At 40.6% G+C, this 24,729-nt stretch overlaps 1 protein-coding gene across 1 annotated transcript in view; it reads right to left on the reverse strand.

Annotated features, from left to right (window-relative positions):
• Positions 1-24,729, reverse strand: part of LOC308665464 (tumor protein D52) — a gene marked incomplete at its 5' end in the record, with an annotated part of 57,925 nt that overhangs the window by 25,449 nt on the left and 7,747 nt on the right. Inside the window, 4 exons of the mRNA XM_081323511.1 lie at positions 12,770-12,948; positions 20,259-20,307; positions 22,987-23,088; positions 24,164-24,312. Coding sequence (XP_081179637.1) covers positions 12,770-12,948; positions 20,259-20,307; positions 22,987-23,088; positions 24,164-24,312 — 479 coding nt within the window. The remainder of the gene's footprint in view (positions 1-12,769; positions 12,949-20,258; positions 20,308-22,986; positions 23,089-24,163; positions 24,313-24,729) is intronic.

A 24,729-nucleotide genomic window follows, 5' to 3' on the forward strand; every position in this document is an offset into this window, starting at 1 on the left:
GGTGTGTACACACATACGCACTCATATATACATACACAACTCTGAATGTAGACACAAAGATTTATCACACTTTATTAACATTCCTCGCAATATACAAAATAAAATAGGTTTACAATTGATTGATTTAGACCTTTGTTTGATTTGATTTACTCCTTTTGAACTTATCATACCTCTGAAAGGCTTGAAATCTCTTACTTCAAATGTGAAGTGACTGTTTTGAATTTTGAAACAAATTCTAAGCATAGTAGTTCAGGTTTAAATTGGTTAGAGTTCAGAACATTTTCCATGGACCTGAAACAATTCTCAGAGCAGCAGAAAATTTGATAGCCATAAGCCTCAGAAAATGCCTTGCAAATAAGCAAATCTTTAAATGGAAGCAAAATTAACTGTGCTTGAAATGTGCCTGAAATCTGACTGGGAGATTATTCTACAGTGTAAGTGCCTAAGCAGAAAAATGCCCTTCTGCTTCCATTAAATGGCATCCTCATCAAAAAGACTAAAGATACAAAAACATTTTATGGTTGAAATATCCTGACTTTAGAGCATGTCATTCTGACCTTACTAGAAATGTTTTTACCAGTGTGATGTGGTTGTTAAGGTATATCTCAAGCTCAAGGGTGACTTGAGGTCAATTATTCTCTCAGCCAACCTACTTCATAGGAATCTTGATGTGAGAAGAACTGGAGCAAAGGGTACTGTATATGCTCCTTGTCCTCCTGGAAGAAAGCTGGGATATAAATATGCCAAAAGAACTAGACGAATTAACCAGTACTATATCCTAATCTCCACTTCAGGGTCTCATACAGAGGATTCCAAACCACAAAGAATTTTGCTTGCAAAGACTAGATCAGGGGTGTCAAACTGCCGGCCCACAGGCCAGATTGGGTCATGCCGAAACCGCGCCCACCCTATTGCCAGCAATGGGGAAAAAAGTTGTGATACGTCACATGTCATGTGACGTTGCAAGTTTGACACCCCTGGACTAGATAAATGAAGTGGTTAACAAATATAAAGAGTTAAACATTTGAAGGAGAATGGTTCCAAGACCATTTTCAAGTTCAGTTTTGAATTTACTACTATGTGGATTAGTTTGACTAGGCAATCCCTGTCAAAAAAAGTTAAACCAACTGCAGTTATTACAGGAATTCTAAATCCCTCAGGCCACTTCCAAGGCTTCTAAGCAACAAGGGCAAATCTTGAAAGCATCTACAAATTTTTATTCATACTGAGAAGCCCCGTTACCTACCTCTATGATTCAATCTGTATGAGGTATTGAATAATATATTGATGATATCATTTTTATCACCTAAGTCCATCAGGTTGATATAGAAAAAGAAAGCTGACCAACAAACCATATAGAATTTCTGTTTGTAATTATTTAGACCATTATTAAATGTTCTTGTGAGCCTAAACATTTGCAGCCTTGTTTTCCAAGTACAAGTCTCTTTCATCCTCAAATTCTCTATACTATTAGACCCTAATGAAAACGTGTTGGTTTTTAGAATATTGGTCTTTGTTTCCTAAGAATAGGCTTTGTATCAGAGCAGGATTTTCAATTGGTACAATGTATGTCAACCTTATATTACCCTGAAAGGCAAGCAATCATATAATTTATTTTCCAAAAATGTTATTATTACCCTAGCATACTTGCTACTTAAAGAACTGAAGCCTACACACAATGTTGCTTTAAGTATTCAGCTCCTAGGAACTTAATATAGAGCAGTGGTGGTGAATCTATAGCACGCGTGCCAGAGGCGGCACTCAGAACCCTCTCTGTGGGCACGCTCGCCATGCCCCAGAGATGGCAACCATCCCTCTTCAAGCAGCCGCCTGCTAACTCTCCGAGGTCCCACATTGCCAGATGCATCCATCATGGCTAGTTTCCCTCCCTCCCCCCGTCCCATCTCTCCTGGCCTCACATGCTCTCCTTTTCCTGGGCATGACCCACTGCATCGCCTCCTGAACTGTGAGCCTGCCATCCAGCTCAGAGGTGGCTTCTTTGAACTGCTGGCAGCGGGCTGCGGAGCCCCAGAGTGCACCGGTCGAGGGGCCGCCAGGCTGTGGCTGCTGACAGACACTGTCGGCCCCCGTGCACTTGCTGGCCTCTGTGTGCGGGGACCAATGGTGTCAGGCAGCAGCTACCACGGCCTTTGCCTTGCCCCATGGCAATGCCACCCCCGCCCTGCCTCACCTCACCCCACACGAGCCTCCTGCCTCCTGCCCCACCTGCCAGAGACCCCCTGGATCTCCTCCATCCCTGCCCACCCCCCACAGACGTCCCTCCCCATGAGCAACATTGAGGTGACCATGCCCACCTTGGCCTCACCCACCCAATCTGCCATGACCACCACAGTCACGCCCACCCAGTGGGCCACGCCCACCTGGCACCCGGCAATAAATAAGTGGGTTTTGGGTTGCAGTTTGGGCACTCGGTCTCTAAAAGATTCGCCATCACTGATATAGAGGGATGGTATAACACATATGTGGGCTACAACAGTATGTCAGTTATGCGAACAGAAATCACAATAGTATGACAGAGGTAGGAAAGGAGGTTATAATGTTTATGTCCCCAAATTTATCTTATAATAGTTAATAATTTCTTAATTTTTATTAAAGGAAAATCACTGAAAAAACAAGAGTAAGGTAACATGAACACTGCTATCCTTTCTTACATATATAAAAGTATTCACCTTGTTGACCTGTCTATCATATTAATCCATCCTCTCCTTATATTTAATACCACTAAAGTCAAACTTTAAGAGCCTAGACATGGTGGAGAAAATCACATATTTCCCTCCCCTTTGGGAGGTAACCAGATGTCAATAGCTGCAGCTGTGACTACATAATTACCTGTTTGCATTAACACAGACCACAGTTTAGATTTAATAGGTCAGATGACAAGGCAGCAAAATGCATTTACCCTATGATTACTCCTTTTCAAACATTCTCTCACTCGCAACTTCGACCCTGGGAACATTGCAGGCACAGACTAGGGTCAATAAGAAACATTGGCCAGCACAATAGGCCTTGCCTCAAACAGCGCTGTTGACAGACACCAGCACAAAGGAAGTGAATAGAGTCCCCCTCAGTTCTCACACAGAGCAAAGAATGACTCAGTGTACTGCTGCTTTGGTGCACTGTTTGTACAGTGTATACAGCTTTTGTCCTCAGCCACTGTTCCTGGCTCAATGCGGGCTAAAGAGCCTAGGAAATGAAGGAGGAAGAATAGTTCTGCACTCTTTCCTGCAGCCAACAGAATATCCATATGCACATGACAAGGTCAATGAAAAGCCTAAAGTCACCAGTTGACTCTCTCCCACCTTAATTACTCCCACAGTACCTCTGGACTTATATTGAAGCTCCAGCTGCACTACTCAAGACAATTTTGCCTATTAGAATATTAGTTTGAGTTTCCTTTTCCTTTGAAAATATTTCTCCTCTTAGTTCTGGAACACCAGTAAATTACTGTATCATTGAGACATCTGAGAATTGAAAATAGAGAAGTGCACCAGAATTCTGAGCTCATATTTAAAGAACTGTCAGTAGAAAATGGGGAAAAATAAATTAGGTACAGGCAGCTTAGTACACAAACAATTACCATGCATGGTCCTTTTTTAAAAAAAAAGTATGAAGACTCACAGAATGTATCTTAAGTTATTAGCTGTTGCAGTTAAGAAACTCACTTAAGTAGAGTTTCTTGAATTAGTAGAAATTAGAGCAAAAGAGGGCTGCCTCCCCTCTCTTTACAAGTGTCCAATAGACATTGAGATAGTCTATGTGCTGGATAAACTATATTACATTTGATCAAGAACAATAGAATATACCTTATATCTTAACAATTTCAAGAAAACAACGTACCTATGTTGAAAAATCTTGCCCACCCTACACAACCCAATATTGAAATGGGATTAAGTGGGCTCAACCATATGTTCACCAAAGGTTTTAGATCCAATGTTGGGCATTCAGCTTCAAGCTTCCACAAATTTTCAGCAACTACAATCAATGGAAAAACTGCTCTATAATCATTGTTCAGCACGAGCACAGAATAAATGTGTTCAACAGATATATAATAGGTATGAAATTAATAAGTAGTTATAACTAAAAGTACCGCTATTCCAATTACATTGGCCTCTCCCATTCCACAATTTTCTTCTTTAGTAGCTATGCCACCTACTTATTATATCAATTATAAGTTTAGACCTGAAACCAGACATTGCTGAGTATCCCCAGTTTATAACAGTAGTGGTCTTGCTCAAAACATCAGGCAACTCTAACAGTAGCCTTCTTCAAAGATCCCAGATTACACAGCTGCCAGATTAAGGAAGAAGGGAAAGACTCTCTTTCTGATATGATTTCTCACCAAAAAGGACCAGAATCCAAGATGGCTGCTTACATCAAATTTGAGCATATTTTTGCATTTCAATGACAGACTGGATGTAGTTTTTGAAGATGGAGAGAGGGAAAACTTAGGAAGAAAAGCATGAAGAACACTCTTCGTGTATTTCCCTTAAGTTTTAACACTCAAATACAAAATGGGTTGTGGGAGAGAAAGGAGTAATCCTACATATGGAAAAGGAACGGGATGATTTTTAACCTCTCAATATCTATTATATGAAGCTTCTCCACTTGGTCCAAGATGTTCAGAACAAAGTTACCGAATGCTTTTCAGCCCAAGCACTTCAGTCTTCCAGGCTAACTTTTCCTAATTTGGAAAAATTATCTTTTTAACTGATACCATTGTATGATTATAAAGCTTTTGCAGTCTTTTATTTTTCTTAAATGGTCATGATATCATAAACCCAAGCCTCTTTTTGTTTTTTAAATGTTCCAATTGGCTATATGCTTAATAACACTTATCACTTTTTGATTTTAAGAGTGATTAACTTTGCAGTATCGAATTAGAATTTGCTTATTTTAAGGTACTATTTATAATGATTTGTTAAAAATTAAGTAGAATTTTGAAGTTATGCAATTTTTTGCAAGAAACATACTCATAAATAAAAGATACATCTGTACCATAGGTTTTTAAAAAAATGTTTAAATCTACATCTGGTGCAATAAAACAGTGCTAAAGTCTTTAGCCATCTTAATGTATTTGCTACCCCTATATGCTACCCCGTCATATGTAATTATACTATTTAGGGAAAACTGAATTATTAATTATAATGTCTATTCTGAAGAAAATGATTTGTAATGACTTGCATTTTGTCTCTAGGTGTGAAATCTGCTAGCTGTCTACACTATTAAAAACAGTCCAAATATATTTACAGATTTATGGCTTCATCCATTTCAGCAACACCATCTTTGTGAAATACTGAACCGCAAAAAGCACCTCAGTTTGAGATTGAAAATAACTACTACAGAACAACGCAGTGGGTGGCAAACAAAAAGTGCACTGTAAGGCATTTAAACAAATAAGATGAAGTCCACAAGAGATAAAAAGTTATAATTTCCTAAGTGTGCATTACTATAAATAATCCTGGGAGCTATTTGCTGAAAAATGCATAGATTCACTCTGCAATCACATAGCTAAGTCTGTAAAAAAAATGCACTCTTGTGTTTGACAGTAGACATAGAGGCACCACATGCATTGTTTGGGCAAAGAGTTACTGTGAATAACCCTGTAAAAGCAGCTTTTTAAAAGCCACCTTCTTGAATCTAACCTTCTTTAAATATAAATAGTTGCTACTTCGTCCTTCCATTTCTGTAATCTGTGAAAATTGCACAAGGAGAACAATCTTACCAAAGAGCTGGGGTTTTAGTAGACTACATGACTAAGAATAAATAAAATAAACCATTTTTATCAGTCAACAAAAATTACTAAAAGTAACTGTGTCAGACCTGCCACCACTTAAACCTCTAAACTTAAACCTCTAAGTAGATATGATCCTTGGCTCTATTGGTTGAGAAAGGTATAGTTTATTAGAAGTCTGGTATATTGCACTACTGTAATACACTTGACTTCTAATAAAACTATGCCCTTCTCAACAAATGGAGCCAAGGTCGGACACACTGAAAATTACAACGAAAAAAAAGTCAAAGTCAATGCCATGCCATTTCTCTTTTTTAAAGAGAGGGGAAAGGAAAATACAGAAAACCATTACGAGATACAGGCAGTCCTCGACTCGAGGGTACGGAGGGGACGAATACAGTATCTAGTTCTGTGGAAAGGATACCCGGTAACGGAGGCATCATGGGTGGCGGAAGGGGACGTTCAGGCAGCCCGCCTAGTCAAGGCGTTCCACCGCAAACATCCGGGTAAACCGGGAGGTGGTGAGAGGGAATCAGTGGCTCGGGTTGGTAAACACGCATTCTCCCGTTCTTGCCTTTCAGGTGGGTCCTTGGTAGAGGGAGCCGCCTGTCGAGCCTCGCTGGCTCGCCACTCTCCGGGGATGCCTCCCCACTCCGGGGGGACACCAGCCAGTCCGGGGGTACCTACCCCCTCGTCCCAATGTGCCGGCCGGCCTCCAGTTCCTCCCAACAGGTCCAACCGCCCACGCGGCGCGGAACGCCTGTGGAGCAGCCGAACATCCGGGGCCAGCACAGGCAGCCGCCGAACAGCTGATGGCTGCGCCTGCGCGGTCTCTTCCCTCTGTCGGGCCTCTGGCAGGGGTCCTTAGGCCTCTCCAGCGACAAACAGCTCAAGCAGAACATGGCTGTCGGGCTGGACACATGGCGGGGACGAGTCGGACGCGGCGAGGGGTGACAGGGGCTGTGGGCTTGCGCATGAGGGAGGGTCTGCACGGTACGGGTGGTGGGGACGTGGGTAGGATGGACGGGGAGCACGAGGAGGGGTTTTGGGAACTAGGCCAGGTGTTGCCTGGCAGACTCACCTAATGGTTGCCGCCATCACGCAAGGAGCGGAGCTGGCGCGCAGGGAGATGGGCGGGGTCTTTATTGGATTGTGGGCGGATGTTGGTTTGTGTTGGCGGGGTGGGGCTGGGGTGTGTTCAGACAATAAAGGAGCATTGGAGCAGGATGCTGCCAACGATGACTTTAATCCGGTTTAGTCTTTCTGGTTGCAAGAAGAATAAACAACGTCACCCGTACCTTGGATGTGTCTGTGGTTTGTCTTCAAGGACGCAGCGTGACACTTGTCAACAAATGTAATCATTTACAAGTGTCAAGAGCAAACAACCAGACCCACAGGTAAGATTTCAATTATCTGCTTTATTGTTCTAGCCCAGAGATGTCAAACTCCATTTCATTGTGGTTGCCCTCGAGAGGGGAGGAGGATGGCGTGGCCAGGATTGTCATGGCCAACTGGGTAGTCATGGCCAGGGTGAGCATAGCTGGGTGGTCACAGTCGACTGGATGTGGCAAGGATGGGTTTGGCCAGCTTGATATAACTTGCGTTGGGGGTGCCTGTGGGGGCCTGGGCAAGGCTGGGGGAATCCAGGGGTCTCCCAAGGAGGGGGGGTGGGACAGGGGTGGGTTCTGGGGCCTGATCCACCAGAGAACCCTTGCCAACCCTCTCGGGCCACACGTGAGGCCCCGGATGGCAGCACAGGCTGCCTAGGGCTCTGGGTGGCAGGTGTCCCAGCCCTTGAGCTTCTGGGGCACTCACTGGAGGATGAGGTTGGATGGTGGGAGTCTACACCACAGGGGATATAGAATGGTGCCACCATGCCCCGTCACCTGCCTCGCTTTGAAGGGTCTGAATTAGGCCCACGGAGATAGCGAGGCAGCAAGATTTGGCCAATGGAGACAGCAAGGGACCAGCCCATGCTGCCCTGGCCTAGCCCGGCGCCCCCTGGCTTGTGCAGAGGTGGCGAATGCATGGGGACTGATGGTGTTTAGCAGCAGCAGCCCACTGGCTTCTCGGCTGGCACACTCTGGGGTTCCAGAGCTCGCTGCGATGACTGGGTTCTGACCTCCAAGCAGCAGGAAAGGCGATGGCACCAGCAGCAGGTGGAGGCAGAAGTGCTGGGGGGGGAAGGCACATGATCGGGCCTGCCAGATGCAACGGCTGTACAAAGACAGAGAAGGTGGGACGGAGCAGGTGTGTCTGGCGGGCTGGATCACGTGCCACCTCCCCCCCATACCTGTGCCTCCACCTGCTGCCAGCCCCATTGTGTGCTGGCTGAGGGGCAAGCAGGCTGCGGCTGCTGCTGGACACTGTCAACCAGAGCTCACTGCGTCCTGTGTGTGCACTGGGGGGGGGCTGGTCTCTTGTCATCTCCAGGGTGGTCCCATGGCCCAAATCTGGGCCCATCATGAGCCAGATCCAGCCTGCAGGCCTTGTGTTTGACATGTCTACTCTAGCCTATACACTGGAATCCTCTCAGAATGATAAGTTGCACCTGGGTGAGACTACATAAGATTCAATGGCATTCAAGGGGTCTGACTTCGCCCTCTTGTGCCCACATAGGGATTCCAGACTAATTCTCCATTTGACCTGCTGGCTTGGCCAGTCTTTCTCCCACAGAAAGGGAGGTATCACCTATGTCACGGGTCGGCAACCCGCGGCTCCGGAGCCGCATGCGGCTCTTTGAGCCGTCCCCTGCGGCTCCCAGCCGCCCGGTGCGCGCGCACCTCTTCGAACGGGCAGTGGTGCGCGCGCACCTCTCCAAATGGAGAGTGGCACCGCCCGTTAGGAGAGGTGCGCGCGCACCTCTCCGAATGGGCGCAGGTGCGCGCGCACCTCCCCAAACCTTTGGAGAGGTGCGCGCGGACCTCCGCGCAAACGGGCAGCGGCGCCGCTCATTGGGAAAGCTGCCGCGGCCCGTTTGCAGGCTGCCGAAAGCGGCAGCTCTGCAAACGGGCCGTGGCAGCTTTCCCAACAAGCGGCGCCGCTGCCCATTCCGAGAGGTGCGCGCGCACCTCTCCGAACGAGCGGAGGTGCGCGCGCACCTCCCCAAACCTTTGGAGAGGTGCGCGTGGACCTCCGCGCGAACGGGTAGCGGCGCCGCTCGTTGGGAAAGCTGCCGCGGCCCGTTTGCAGGCTGCCGAAAGCGGCAGCTCTGCAAACGGGCCGTGGCAGCTTTCCCAACAAGTGGCGCCGCTGCCCATTCCGAGAGGTGCGCGCGCACCTCTCCGAACGAGCGGAGGTGCGCGCGCACCTCCCCAAACCTTTGGAGAGGTGCACGCGGACCTCCGCGCAAACGGGCAGCGGCGCCGCTCATTGGGAAAGCTGCCGCGGCCCGTTTGCAGGCTGCCGAAAGCGGCAGCTCTGCAAACGGGCCGTGGCAGCTTTCCCAACAAGCGGCGCCGCTGCCCATTCCGAGAGGTGCGCGCGCACCTCTCCGAACGAGCGGAGGTGCGCGCGCACCTCCCCAAACCTTTGGAGAGGTGCGCGTGGACCTCCGCGCGAACGGGTAGCGGCGCCGCTCGTTGGGAAAGCTGCCGCGGCCCGTTTGCAGAGCTGCCGAAAGCGGCAGCTCTGCAAACGGGCCGTGGCAGCTTTCCCAACAAGCGGCACCGCTGCCCATTCGCGTGGAGGTACGCGCGCACCTCCGGTCGTTCGGAGAGGTGCGCGCGCACCTCTCGGAATGGGCAGGGGCGCCGCTCTTTGAGGAAGCTGCCACGGCCCGTCTGCAAAGCTGCCGAAAGCGGCAGCTTTGCAGACGGGCCGTCGCCGTCGGGCAACCGGGAACCGGTTCCATCTCATTTTTAAAAAAATGGCAGCCGCGTGCGTCCGCGCATGCGCAAAAAACCTTTTTGCGCATGCGCGTGCATGGACACACGCACGCGGCTCCCTCTTTTTTTAATTTGTGATGGAACCGGTTCCCAGTGGCTCTTTTTCTTTTTTAGGTTGCCGACCCCTGACCTATGTGAAACACTATTTCAGAGAAAATTACATTTTTCACAGTCATATTTGATACTGACCTCATTTGATGATCAAATGCTACTGTAAGAAAACAAGGAATACATATATTCAAATTGCCCCTTTGCTCTTCTTGGACAGTGAAACAAATAAGCCATAAAATTAGGAAAGATAATGAATTCAGGAAGTAGCTTGATCCTGACACATTTGTCTTATTCTTTCGTAGTTTATATTATAATAATTATCATGTAATATAATGTCTTTGACATTTATTTAATCTTGTACTGCTTTTGGATCTTTTGCCCATTCTCATTTTATGGCAGTAGGAAACTTACCAATTTTTATATATATATATTTGTGATATGTTATTATAAGGCAGTTAATAACTACTACATAAATAACAAATAAATCTAGATTTCTTCACTCACCTGAACTTACATCATGATCAACCCACTGGCTTATGTAGCATTTTATATATGAGACAATCTTTGGAGATTTGTCCAGAATGCAATAGCCAGACTAGCAAAACAATTCCTCCAGAGTAGAAAAGTACCACTTTTGAGATTGCTGCAATTCTGAAGTCCAATTCAAAGTACCAGTTACTTCTTAAAAATTCCTTTGTGTCAGAATACTGGGCCACATGAAGCATTGCCTTGCCAAAGTTGACTTTTAGTTATCTTTAGAGAGTACCTCTTGTGAATTCACAAGACTAGAAGCAGCAGCAACCTTCTCTCTAGTGATCCCTGTATAATGCTCGTGGGTTTTTACATTTTTTTCTAGGCTGAATTGATTTTCTTTGCTGATTTTTTAAATGATTGACCATCACTCAGAGACATATGATTGGTGCGGTAAATAAACAAGACACTATAGTGCACACATACCCAACCTACAGAGCTAGAATATGATCATTTAAACATGACCACTATTGATAATTATAACTACTTTTAAATGAATATACAGCATGAAAAAATAACAGGAGATTAAGAAATTCTTAAAACCTTATACTACAAATTTGGATACAGCACTAACATTCCAAGAGAAAGGGCTTTTGAAACAAGCTATTATGTCCAGATCAAGTAGCTGGTGCTGTTTAAATTAGTCCACATAGGTCTCATAGGTCTCAGACCCTTCAAAGACTTTAGTGTAATTCACAAAAGTAGAATTTCTTTTCTATCTTCTCTCTTTCTTTTTATTAGTTTTATTCTTTACATCTGAATAGAACACTGGAAAGAAATTTATGTAAAGGGGCTCAGAACTCTGCCATCCTTCTAATTCAACAGCTGATCACTCTTAGAAAATGCTCTGAACAGGACCGAATTAGGTAAAGCTGGAACAACCAGCAAAAGAAAGATCAAGCTTGAAAATGGATGAAATCTAGATCTGATCTCCAGACAAAAGCATCTTACAAAATATTCCCCCAGGGTAGTCCTATGGAGAAACATTTGGGCAGTTGTTCAAAAGGCTGTTAATAGCTCAATTCTACACCTTCCTGGTCCCATGGCCCAGAGCATATGGGGTTCATTCTGTGCTTCCTAGTGCATGCATATCAACAAACCACAAAGAGCAACATCGGGAAAACAGTAGAAACACAAATATAGACATATCCCTATAGTACACAAAAGAAAATGTAGATGCTTCTTATAGCCACTGTGGGTACAAGTGTTGGAAAGAATTTAAGAATTCATAACCTATGTTTTTCCCTTTATTTTTTTCTTTAAATTTGATCACTTTGCATACTAGCTAAGAAGCAGTAAAAGTTTATACCCACATTGGGTTTTGTGAAAAAAGGCCCCACTTATTCCAATTCAACTCAAAGAAACTGCCTCAAAATGTATTAGTAACATGAAGAGCTCTTATCATTGCATCTTCTCCACACAGCTATTAGTACAGCTAAGGGCATTATGGTAACTGCAATTCACAGTGGGAATAAGAGCAGAATGTTTTAGGAGAGCGCAATTGTAGAGAGAAATGATCTTGGGGAAACTATGCAGCAAGAGTTACAAAATATAAAAGCCTGGGAAATGCATTTAAGCATTACAGCACTTAAAACATTAGGGGAAAAAAACTCTCAAACTGGCTTTGCCTTAATACTCTGGAGCAGTATGTTCTCAATCTTGGCAACTTGAAGATGTATGGACCTCAACCATGATGGTGGAGTTGAAGTTTATACATCAAGTTGCCAAGATTAAGAACACAGTTCCAGAATATAAGGAGGAGGGAAAGGGGAAAAATCCTGAGGCTTTCAAGATTCTGTTACTATAGGCTAGCTCAATAGAGTTCCAATGAATAAACAACAAATGTTTCCTAACCTAGTCTATCTCAAAGGAGAAGAGTAATATCATCAATTTTTGGCAGTATTTTCACTTGGGACACAAACCATAAATAGTCCTCTTCATAGATTCAAACTTGAACTAGGAACTAATAAATGGCTCTTATTTATGGACTCTTCCTCCTCAATTTCTGCTCTTTCCCTCTACTTCCTTAAAGATAGCACATAGCTCTGGAGCCCCTTTCTCCCCTTCCCCTGCAAAATATTTTTTCTTCTTCTCTCAAGTTTGAACTCTTTTCTGTTTCCTGAGCGTCTTTCTGGAGACCTGCCTCATACCTTTCTCTCCCTTTAAAATGCAAATTTTAGCCTTGACTGGGAAAATTCAAAAATTAAATGCAGCAATCTTGAATACCAGTTTGATTTTCTGTTCTTCTGGATGTTGATTCATCAGGAAAATGATATTCTGTATAAATGTTGCCATATTTAAGAGGCAGAAAGATGTAAAAGTTCCTATATGCTATTGAAGCCTTGCACATGCATGATCTCTTAAGGTCACTACTCTTTGTAAGGAAAAGGAAAATTTTAAATGCTCAGTCAGTATTTAAAAAAAATGAAATATTTAGGAAATTTGAAGAAGAAATGTTATTCAACAATAACATCATACAAATAGTTCACTACAATACATATAATTTAGATTCATGCACACTAAATATCTGTAATATGACTATACTTACTTGCCATCTGCTGGTCGCTTGCAAACACAATGAAATTTACCACCAAAATCAATGTACAGATCATCTTCTAATATGTAAAAAATTTGTCCCATGACAATTTTGTCTTTGGCAGGCCCCATCTGAATTAAAGGACAGGACCTCAACATTGATGCAAAGGATCCCACATTCTTGGAAGGCACCTAGAGAAAGCAGTCATTTTAATTTAGGAAATTATCAGATTTGATTTCTTAACATTCAATGTAATCTTTTACAGACATTTTTTTATTTTATAGAGAAATTAAAGGTATTAAGAAATAGTAGCAGGAATCATATGAAGAATTCAAAACATTCATTCATTCAAAGAGCATTGATCTTGATGGGGATTTAGGCAGTGTCACACTTATTTATTCCTAAAGAGTTATGCAAGAATGTTCTTCCTATCTCAGGATTAAGGATAGTGAATTACTGTAGCCTATCTGATCTCAGGAGCATGCACACTTGGTTGCAATAATTATCTTTGCAATAATTAACACATCTTTCCCTTATGCGCTTAAGGTAACATGTAACACAGTATGTTCCATTTTGTAATAGTTAAAAAACAGGCAGTGTAAAATACAGCTACACAATAGCTTAAAGGCTAGACAATGTGATACCATACTAATTTTGTACCTGTTGTATGAGCATATACACACATCTGGGGACAAGGGCATTTTACACAGTGGGCATGCAAGCTTAAAAAAATATAAGTCTGCTTTAAAAAAATTTAAAAAGTTCTTTATATCACTTCTGCATTTTAAACATTTCTAGTGAACATCTGCCTAGTCCTACAATGAAACAACAGGGCTTTTTCAAAATCTCTCCTCACAAAGCTTCACATGACCTTTCTTTACAGTATTAACAGTTATATGCCATGATTTTAATCACTGTTTAAAATAATTGTAAGAGTGGTTTCTACTTTGAAAAATAAATTTAGAATAGTGGGGCCCTTGCAGTCTCTGAACTTGGTTGTTTTCTTGCAGATGTCTCATTAGCAAATTAGATAATTTCATCAGACTTACCTAATTTGGTAATTAAATGTCTGCAAAAAAACAATCAAGCTCAGAAAGCACCAAGGAGCCCCATAATTCAACCCTGAAATACAAATATTCTCTTCCAAGTTTAGAATGATTTGCTGTGAAATTCCACATTCAGCCTCAGATGCATGAGATAACACAGTAGATCATAGTATATTAAAAAGCCAATACGACTGGATATTTTAGGAATAAAGAAAATTAGACTGAGAAGGACAATTTTAAATTATATAATATGCTATCTGGGAGACCCAAATGGAATGAAGAGGCAATAACACTAAAAATGCATTACTAATTATATGCTCAGCTACAATACAATAAATAACAGGATCATTTTCTATCATATTGTTACAGAAGCGTATGAGCCAACTACAAAAACAATTTCAGAAGGTAGATTGAGAATCTTTGTGGAATAGTTATGTCAACAAATCTCTCTGGGCCTAGAAATTAGAAGACAGGTATACTTAAGTGTTCTTAAACTAACAAGAGAAAACCAAAGGAACATAGAAAATACTGAATTTATTGCACAAATTCTTTAGAAAAGGTTTTGTTTACTAAAAATAGTGCCATATGTGGATACAGATAAAATGAACAGAGAAGTTTTAGAAAGGCTGAAGGACATAAAACCAGATAGTTAACACTGAAGGAATAATGGAGAGCAAGCAATATACTTGAAAAAAAAGTTTCCTTTTGGATTATTGGCTTACAGAAAAGCCTTTGACTATATAGAATAGATACTAGAAAATTGAACATAGACATATTGGACTGAGTATGCCATGATATCTAATTACTTTTCTATGAATCTCTAAAATGACCTATTTAGAAATCAAAAGAAAGACTCCGTGCAGCCTTCAGGTACCGGACTAATTCAGGGTTAGCCTCAGGCTCTAGAACAGGGGTCTTCAAACTTGGCCCTTTTATGACTTGTGGACTTCAACTCCCAGAATTCCTCAGCCAGCTTTGCTGGCTGAGGAATTCTAGGAGTTGAAGTCCACAAGTCATAAAAGGGCCAAGTTTGAAGACCCCTGCTCTAGAACTTTAAAGGACCCGTTTAAGGCTGCACTTCTCCAGTTCCGGAATAAAGTGGACACGCGAAAGAAAGCCGAGGGAAGAGTAAGAAAGGATGCACTGAGCCGCCGCACCTTGCTTCCGCTATCGCCGCCAACTTCCCCTTCTTTTGAAGAAGCCTCCCGGCGACAGCCAAGCGTCACCCCAGGACTGGCGCAGGATACGCATCTTCCTACCGTAGGAGCTCCCCGATGTAGAGTTCGTCCAACAGCAGCAGCTAAGAGAGCGGCAGCTACCATGACTAAATCCAACCGCGGCTGGCTAAACTCCGCCCACGCCGGAAGTGGTAATTTTCCAGCCCGCCTCCACACAACGATCGTAGACATTCTGAGTAGGAGGAGCTTCAGGCTGTGTTTGGAACAGAGCGGAAATTCACCGGATGTCACAGGGGGAAACTCTCGGGTTGAAGAGAACCTGATTCCTTCGTTCCGCTGAGGTCTGCGAAACTGTAGACGCTCGCGCTCTCGCCGAGTATCTTTACGTGATGCACGTTTGGAAAGCTCAGCCGGTCTTTCTAGGAATCTAGGCGACGTAGCAGGTGCTCGTTCTCAGCGAAGCTAAGGAATTAGGAGGGAGCGTGGGAATCCCAGCTGGGACAGAGAATTCTCAAATGCTTTTTGTTTGTATACTTTTATTATTTTAAAAAATAACTCCAAGGCTGTGAATATATCCAGCAAACCTTCCTCCTATTTTCCCCACAGCAATCCCCGAGATGGGTTGCCCAAAGTCATCCAGCTGGCTTTCACAGTTAAGGACATGAACTGAGTTTTCAGCATTCTAGCCCTGTGCCTTAGGCTATTCATGATCTTGAAAGTGTCACACTTTAGTAGTAAGTTTTCTAATAAATCAATCAATGGTATTTATGTCATTACCATTGGACCACTTAGGGCATTATATTATAAGTGGATTTCAGTGTTTTTTCAAATTCCGTGTCTTGCAGCTCCACCTGTTTCTTCATTTCTCAAATATCAGTAAATGTCAGTCTTCCATTCAACTTATTAACATGTTCATGAAGTTTTCTCAGAAATATCCAGAATTAAGCTATGGTTGATAATTATACTGTAAAACTGAAAACTCAATAGTTGCACATGAACATCCTATTGCTTAATTCATAGTAACCAAATCAATCGTGTCTAAGTTACCAAAGTTTAAAAAGAGTTATCAAGTGTTCAGTCTTTTTGTTCAACTACTGCCACCTTGTGGTTTTTACTTGGAAGTTATTTATAGCAAGAATTGTTTTTCTAAAATCTAAAATAGTTGTTTTATCCACCTGACAAACAACTACAAACTGGCCTACCGGGTTCCCAATCCAGACTGTATTGTGTGTTGGGGAATACAATCAATTGGGTGGAATAATCTTAATTAAACATGGTTAAGCATGTTATAGTAGCACACCAGTGAGTGTCAGTACCAAGAGTACCTGGAGGATAACGAAGCATTTCAAAGAGGAGATCCTGGATTTAGCACCTTTAGGATGCCACCTAAAACCATTCAAGCCATCAATAAAATTGGCAAAATGACAGAATGTAATACTTACCTGCAAATCTATTCTTGGAATATTAAGTGTTTGATAGAATCTGTCTATATTAATTATTGTACCTGTGGAGAATAATGATTTCCTAAAACAAATATAACAACAGCAACAATAAAAAGTTGGAAGGGACCTTGGAGGTTCTCTAGTCCAACCCCCTGCTCAGGCAGGAAACCCTATACCATTTCAGACAAATGGCTGTCCAGTCTCTTCTTAAAAACGTCCATTGTTGGAGCCTTGGTGGAGCAGTGGGCTAATGCCTCCTTAAGTAACACCAGCTGCCTGCAATTAGTGCAGGTTCGCGTCCCACCAGGCTCAAGGTTGACTCAGCCTTCCATCCTTCCGAGGTAGGTAAAATGAGGACCCAGATTGTTGGGGGCAATAAGCTGACTTTGTAATAATGCCCCTTGGGGGGGCCAAAAGCCCTAATAAGCAGGCATATACATAGAATGAAGGCTACTGCTAAGCTTGTAAGCCGCCCTGAGTCTTCGGAGAAGGGCGGGATATAAATGGGATTAAAATAAAATAAAATAAAATAAATTCACAGCTTCATTCATTCATTTCATTCATTCTTATATCCTGTACGTTGTACCTTATGATGTTTCAGTATCAGGCTGCATCAAAATATATCTTCCATTTGTAAGGAAAACTAAATTTTATCTGTAATAGTTATTCATCACTTGTGCTTTATAATCCAAAATTGTATAATGCTGCTTTGTTTATGATTATGACCACGTGCACACATACAGCCAAAGATTATAAAATATTTATAATCTTATAATCCTATTTTGTTTCTTTAGGGTACCTTTACATGGCAGTTTTCATTTTGTTTTCCACTATCTAATCTCTAACATACCAGCTGGAAGCCAATATTGATTTTACAAAAGGTCTAACTGCAATTGCAGTGCAGAGTTTGTTTGTATGTGGAAGAGCATATGAGTCCAAAGCACAGCAAGAAGTACAGCCTGATTATATAAATAGGGAAAGATTCAACTGAACAAGGTTGTTGTAAACAAAAAAAAATCACACTATATGAAACTGACTGGAATAGTTAAGAAGGGATTCTCTTGTTAAAAGGACCTATACCCAGCACAACTTAGTTCCAAAGGACCTGGGAAAGGGTGGTGGAATAGAGCTAGAAGGCATGGTGAATCAAGAGAAAAACCTGTGGAAAAATGGAGTACCTAAAAGTTGGATGTGCAAGAAATAAACCTTTGGTCTGACATATCAAAAACCAGAAAACTGCCTACTTGATTCTCTAAACAAGTTGATATAATGACAACAAGCAATCCTGGGAACACTGTATGTTAAGAAGTATAGCTAAGTATTTTAAAGGTAACTAATATCCAACTGAACTTAAAGTAAATATGTATACAAATGAACTGTATGAAATATAAAACCACGTTTGAAAACATTCAGATAGCCTTTTGTGTTTGACAATACAATGCATTTTATTTGTATACGTAATCAAGTATTCAGACTAAATTTGAAATGCTACAGAAAGCTGTCAAATACAGCGTAAGTTGACTTATATGATGTGTAGCCTTTTTGGTGCAGCTATAAAGAGAAAGCCCAAGTTATGGTGCATCTTAAGGATGTGTTCTAGTTCAGTTTAAGCTTGGTGATTAAAGGAAGCAAAAACATTTTCAAAATATGTTTTATAAGGTGCCAGAAAATAAAACATATAAAGGTGGAGTACATTTTGCTTCTGCAAAATCAAATCTTTTTAGAGCAACAAATTTAATTAATATTTTATATATGAAATTGACCTATGATTGCAATATTAAATATATTCTCAAGCTTCAATATGGATTTTCAATTTAGACAGGCTCCTATTTCATTGAAGGCCTTTTCTTACAGATGCAAACTCCCAGAATCCACAGACACATGTACAAACTGCCCACAGCTTCTACCAATTGTAATTGAGAGGAGGATGAAATATACTGTCCCATAATTTAAATTCATGAGAGTGGAATAAACATATAACTTTTAATAGCATGGAATGATTTGAAAGCTGTATTAGGCTTTTACATTTATCATCTGCTTCACGCCTATAAACTTGTTTTACTTCTGCAAAATTCAGTAGAGAAGGCAAAAACAAATCCACCTGTAACCTTGAAGGAAAAACGGTATCTCAGGCTGAGATCTGTCAAAAGAAATATTTTCTGGAGAACTTCAATAAATCACAGGTGACATGCTTGGAAGCTACCTATCTTCAGCTTTCATAAGTACAAAAAAATGTGGTACGATAGCCATTGCAAAACCCAAACCAATTTATTTGGCCAAAGAATATTAGTGAAAGAATATCAATTAATATCCACTTAATGGCTACATAAAAACTTCCAAGGTTTGTCTGTGAAAGCAGACATGAAGTGATGGCTCATAATGTAAATGTCACATGTGCATAATGTTCCAGCTCTGTTTTTAATTTTTTGTAATTCAGTAACTTAGTGATTACCTAGACCGGAATTAAGCCTAATACTCAAAATACATAAAAAATCCTGTCCTGCAGATAAACAAAGGCAAGTGTATTTTCCTAGTTCAAAAGTACTCTGAACCTCAAGAAACTATTAAATATTTGGAAAGCTAAGTGCTAAACAGAAGAACATACTGGAGGAGTCAACAGCAGAGGTGATGCACTTCAGCATTTGCTTGCAGCATCTGAGAGTGGACAGTACAAAGGTGAGGCAATCATTGAGTCTCCTCTTCAGTCTGCTTTGGGGCAACTTCTGTGGCACTAGCGTTGGCAGCAGAATTCAAGACATCTCCAAAGTCAGCTCCAGCAGGCTTATTTCCCCCAACCTTAGACTAAAAGGGCAATTTAAAATTTTATAAGGCTAATCAGTGGATACTGTAAATCAGAGGTCCTCACCCATGGCAACTTTTAAGACCTGTGGACTTCAACTCCCAGAAGTCCTCAAGTCTTAAAGTTGCCAAGGTTGAGGACCCCTGCTGTAAATAATCTGTCTTTTAGAACAATTTTTTTCATCTTTAGCAACTTTAACATCTGTGGACTTTAACTCACAGAATTCCTCAGCCAGCATGTAAATTGCTGTACACTTATATACTGTATTTAGCGGTCATTTATCACTTTAAGACAGCAAATCAACTTAAAAGGGTTTTTCTACAACAATAGAACTACCCCCTCCCATCCAAAGTACCCTTTTAGCAGTTTTCTGGGAAATGTGGCTTTTCAACAGCTTTCTAGTAATTTGTGGCAAAATACTAGACAGGATTAAAAAGAAAGACCTCGAATACTGAAGAGGGCAATTTTTCCACTGGAATATATTCATCTCCCATTTTCTGTTACAACACTATTTTTATTTGCATATTTTTCCCCATGGAAACTATTACACCTAGGAAGCCTCTCGCATTGCGAAGAATATCAACCCATAACCTTCTGCCCAAAAGCAATTCTAATTTGTTTTTAGTGTTTTTCAGATTTGCTACAAGTACACCACCCAGAATTCCTAGCAAGCATGGCTTTAATTGGTTTCATTGGTAAAAGTAATGAGTACTACTGTCTGGATTCATAATTTCCAGAATTCTGATATCATATTATGTATGTACTAATGAAGTTAAAAAGTCCTGAAATGGAATAAAAGCACTATTCCACTACAGTACAATATTTCCAAAGGTATTCATACTGAATCTATGTTGTTCTATTTTCAAGAATAAAAGCTCTTCTCTATTCTTTCTTGCAGTTGTAGTAAGTGCTGAATGTAAAATTCATTCCATAGATGGAGAAACCTAAGTGTTAAACTATTAGTATCTTGGTAAGTTAATTCCTTTATAACCAATTCCTTCTCCTTTAGCAACACATTTTATTGTTAAATTTTACCTTTATGTTCTCCACTTTTTCTTCAAATGACTTGAATGTTGGAGAATTTCTAATGAAAGAAAAAAGAAAAAAATCAAGTTAGAAATATACATGCAATCTCAGACTAAGTAGGGAGAACCTACAAACAAAATTAAATAGTATTACATAGTATTTAAAATGTAACCTCTGATACTTTAAATTTAGTGAGCACCCCTTTTCTTCATCACAATCTGGTTAGCAATGATGAGGAATGTATTGATTTTTAAAAGGATTGTCACTCACATAAAGTACTTATCACCATCATTTTATATTTGTTACTGATTTCTATAGTTACATGAATTTTACTCTGAATTATGTTCAGAGCTGTAGTTTTACAGCTTTATAAATAGGTTCCCCCCCCCAAACAAACTATTCATCACATTTTCAGTGTATCTCTTGCTTTAAATACAGATAAGTGCCAAGCTTGTATATAAATTTGTTACTTTTATATACTTAATATCCTGGTGCAGTTGTACCAAACTGAGCCATTCCTATCCACATTTTGTCAGGTTTGGGCACTCTAGTAAACAATACATACTTTACCTCATAGCAGGCATACTAATTGAATGCTGTAGACAACGTATACTAAATGGCAGCATTAAGAGAAAGGAAAATCTGGTTATAAAAATTGATTAGCATGTCCCTGAAGAGAGTATTTTTTGACAGTACTGTAATGGTAGAATTTGTAAAAGAAATAGAGGAGTTTCAGGTGCCTTTATATAATGACTCATCGTTTTTCCAAATCTTTTAGACCAGGGTCCCCATCTTATGGTCTGGGGCCAGGCCATGGGCTCTTGGCCAGCAAGCTGCGGAAATGGCTGGCCGGTACACACATTCCCCTCCCACTTGCGCTAGCGCCCGTGACCCCGTTTGCACATGCTAGTGCAGGGCAGGTGTGCACAGCCCATTTGCACATGCACCCCTAGCCTGGGTGGTTTGCACGGTTCATTTACACATGCATGAACAGGCCACTAGGCCATGGGGATGCGTGGCCGTTCACACGTGTACAGTGCCAGCGCATGCTGCATGCGTGAACATGGCTGCTAGTGCTGCGCCAGTGTGTGTAGCCACAATTTTGAAGCTGCTCTCCTTCCATCCGGTCTGGGAGACCAGAAAGGTTAAAGACCTCTGTTTTAGACATTTCACTTGAAAGAATAAATGCACACACTCTGCAGGATAGCAAACAACATTTAGAAATAAGAATATGATTCTATATAAAAATATACCATATAAATACTTTTTCAAAGTATTGTAAATATGTAGATATCTGAAGATTTCAATAAAAGTGTCAAAACAGATTATTCTCTGCATTAAAATCCAGCTGTTTTTCAATTCAGCAGTTTTAAAATCAAATACAGTGATCTGTTTTATTTGTGTAGACAGATCAACCAGATGATTCCAGATTTAATTTGACATTATATTTTGCTTTATCTAAATATGTTATACTCAGTTTTATTAATAACTGTCCTGCCCTCAACCTGCAAATCTATAGCCTAATGCTAGGGAATGGAATTCAGAGCTATAGTCTGTATAATGTTAGTTTGCCAGGACACCTAAAGATCATGCATCAGGGTGCAGAAGCATTTTTCTGCAAATTTCATCAATTGTACAATAATTCAAAGCCATATTAACAGTTTAATTCTAAGCAATTTGGAGTTTTGCAAGTCCATGCAGGGGAATTCACAACATTCACAATATACTATGCCTAGAAAAATTTCTACTTTTATAGTCTGGGCTGCTTATTGCTCCTAATGCAAGTTTCAGAGCATTCCTTTTGTCAATTTGTGCTTCAAGAGAAGCTTGTAGAAGTGGAGAGTTCATGTACATGTGAGTTCAATGGAACAATATTCCCCATGCCAACTGCAAATATATTTTAGTCAAGTCTCTGCTAGCCATCTAACTCGGTGTAAATTGCAAAATTCCAACCAGCCACATACAAAAAAAGTTCTAATACAAAAACAACACTATTAGAATGAAAATTATATTTATAATAATAAAAAATACTTGAATCAAAATTATATCCATAATATAGGCAAAATCTCTAAGGCCTTTTACTGTCCTTTGATCATTATTTTGTTTATTATGCTTCACATGTGTTCAGCAACCAAAATTCTTTTGAGTCTATTACAACAGAGTTCTCCAACCCTTCTGGCTTTGCGGGCCAGTGGTGGTGGGGAGGGGAATGTTCTGTGAGAGTGATGGCCAAGCATGCACACACAGCTCCATTTGCACAAGAAGCGGGCATGAGCACATGACACTCACACAAATGGAGCACATGTGCACATGCTCACCAGCCATTTGCACAAGTGGAGATGCTTGCACATGCGCATACTCGCATGCCACTTCCATGGCCTGGTTCTGAGCAGCTCAAGGCCAGGTAGTGGGCCGCAGCCCAAGGGTTGGGGCCCCTGCATTACAACATTATTATAATGTATTAAAAAGCAATTAATCAGTTGTTTAATTGCAAGTAATAACACAGGGATAAAACGGAGCATAGAGAAGCCATTGTATTAATGTCCACCATTTGAACTCTATTGCTTATCTGTTGGTGATAATCTGCTGAAACATTTCCAAATGACAGTCAAGAAAGAAAATTAAGGATCTAGAGATTCTACATCACATACAGCATTTTTTTTGTTTGTTTTTAAAAAACTGATACAATTAATCTCCATTACATCATAAATAACAGGAGGGAGAAAATAAAACATACTTCACATCTTCCAGCTTCTTTGTGATGGCAGAACCCACTGTTGAGAAAGCAGCAGATGCTTTTTGTCCAGCCTGAGACAAGGTTTCTGATGTCTTCTTATACCTGTATCGGAAAGTTAGTCAATTTCTGTCATCATGGCCCCCTGAACCTTAAAGGTTCAGGTTGTCTATTTCCCTTTTCAGCACATTTAAAATTAAGATGTAATGTACCCCATGAAAAACATTAACAACGCCTCTTAATAACCTAGATTTAGGTTGAATTTTAAACAAAGCTTTCATCTATTAAGATAAATTAAGGTCACTGATCTGTTGCCAGGGTTTGTTATTGTATTTGGTTCTTTTAAAAAAGGAACTACATAAAAGTCAGATTGCTTTCATCTTAGACAATGGTTGGCCTTCAGCTACCAACATTTTTAAAAATTAAAGTATTTAGTAGTAGTAGTAGTAGTAAATTGAGCAAGGATGTTGATATACTTGTTTAGCAGAATTCTAAATGAAATGATCTGCCACTCTATTTTAACTAATAAAATAGCCATGACATAGATACTGCATACATGTTAAACATTTGAAAGCTCTCCTAATGGAAGACAACAGACAACAGCTATATTCACATGCCATGCTAAACCATCATTTGTTTGGTTTTTGTCTACCTGTGATGTGTGAACCCAGGTTTTATATTATAAAACATGATTTAAAGTCTAACATTTTGCCTAGACTAGACTATAATGGCTTATTCAACAACCATGGTTGTTTTAAATGTATTTAACCTATTGTTGTAGCTTGGGCATCTCGTTTAATTCTTTCTTAATTTTTGTATTTTTGTACTTTTATATGTTTGCCCTGTTCACTGCCCTGAGTCCTTCGGGAGAAGGGCGGTATACAAATAAAATTATTATTATTATTATTATTATTATTATTATTATTATTATTATTATTATTATTATTATTATTATTATTATTATTATTATTATTATTATTATTATTTGAAGTACATCAGAAAAAAACAATAATGAGATATCCATGCAAACAATTCAACTTCCTTCTCCACCAGACCCCCAATTTTTAAAAAAATCCTGCCCCATTAGATCTCAAATTATAGGTTTTTCTGGACAATATTTACGAAACTCAACTAAACTCAAGCACTTTCGCATCACTCCCAAATAGCAAAATAAACATACGCATTTGTTGAAGTTACATCTTGCCACCCTTTAGAAATATTTTGCTTCAGTTCTTGCAGTGAAGTGATGCCCAGTTTCCTCTTTATTTCAGCTAGATACTTCTCTTTGGCAGCTAACACCTGTGACAAAGTCTGGATTTCTTCTTCTACCTATGGGACAGAATCCACAAAGCAAAGCAATAAGAAGAATAATATGTATAAAGAAAATGCTACTTCCCACAATTACTAGCATTTTTTTCAGAAGATTTGTGTATATTTTACTGCAGACTTCAACATATACATTAGATAGAATGGAATCAAATACATTAGGCCACTTCCAATTCAGTAAGTATCTGGTATTCAACTACTGTATTCTAGTTCATATGCAGTATCTATACCAGTTCATAAATTTAAGCAAGAAAACCTTTACATATCATAAACTTGCATACCGTATATACTTGAGTATAAGCCGAATTTTTCAGCCCACTTTTTGGGCTGAAAAACTCCACTTCGGCTTATACTCCAGTCAACAAAAAAAACGAACTGTCCCTTCGTTCGGAACAGGCTGCTGAGAGAAGCTACCTCGCC

This window comes from Vipera berus (genome assembly GCF_964194415.1).
Source record: "Vipera berus genome assembly, chromosome: 3".
Taxonomy (NCBI): domain Eukaryota; kingdom Metazoa; phylum Chordata; class Lepidosauria; order Squamata; family Viperidae; genus Vipera; species Vipera berus.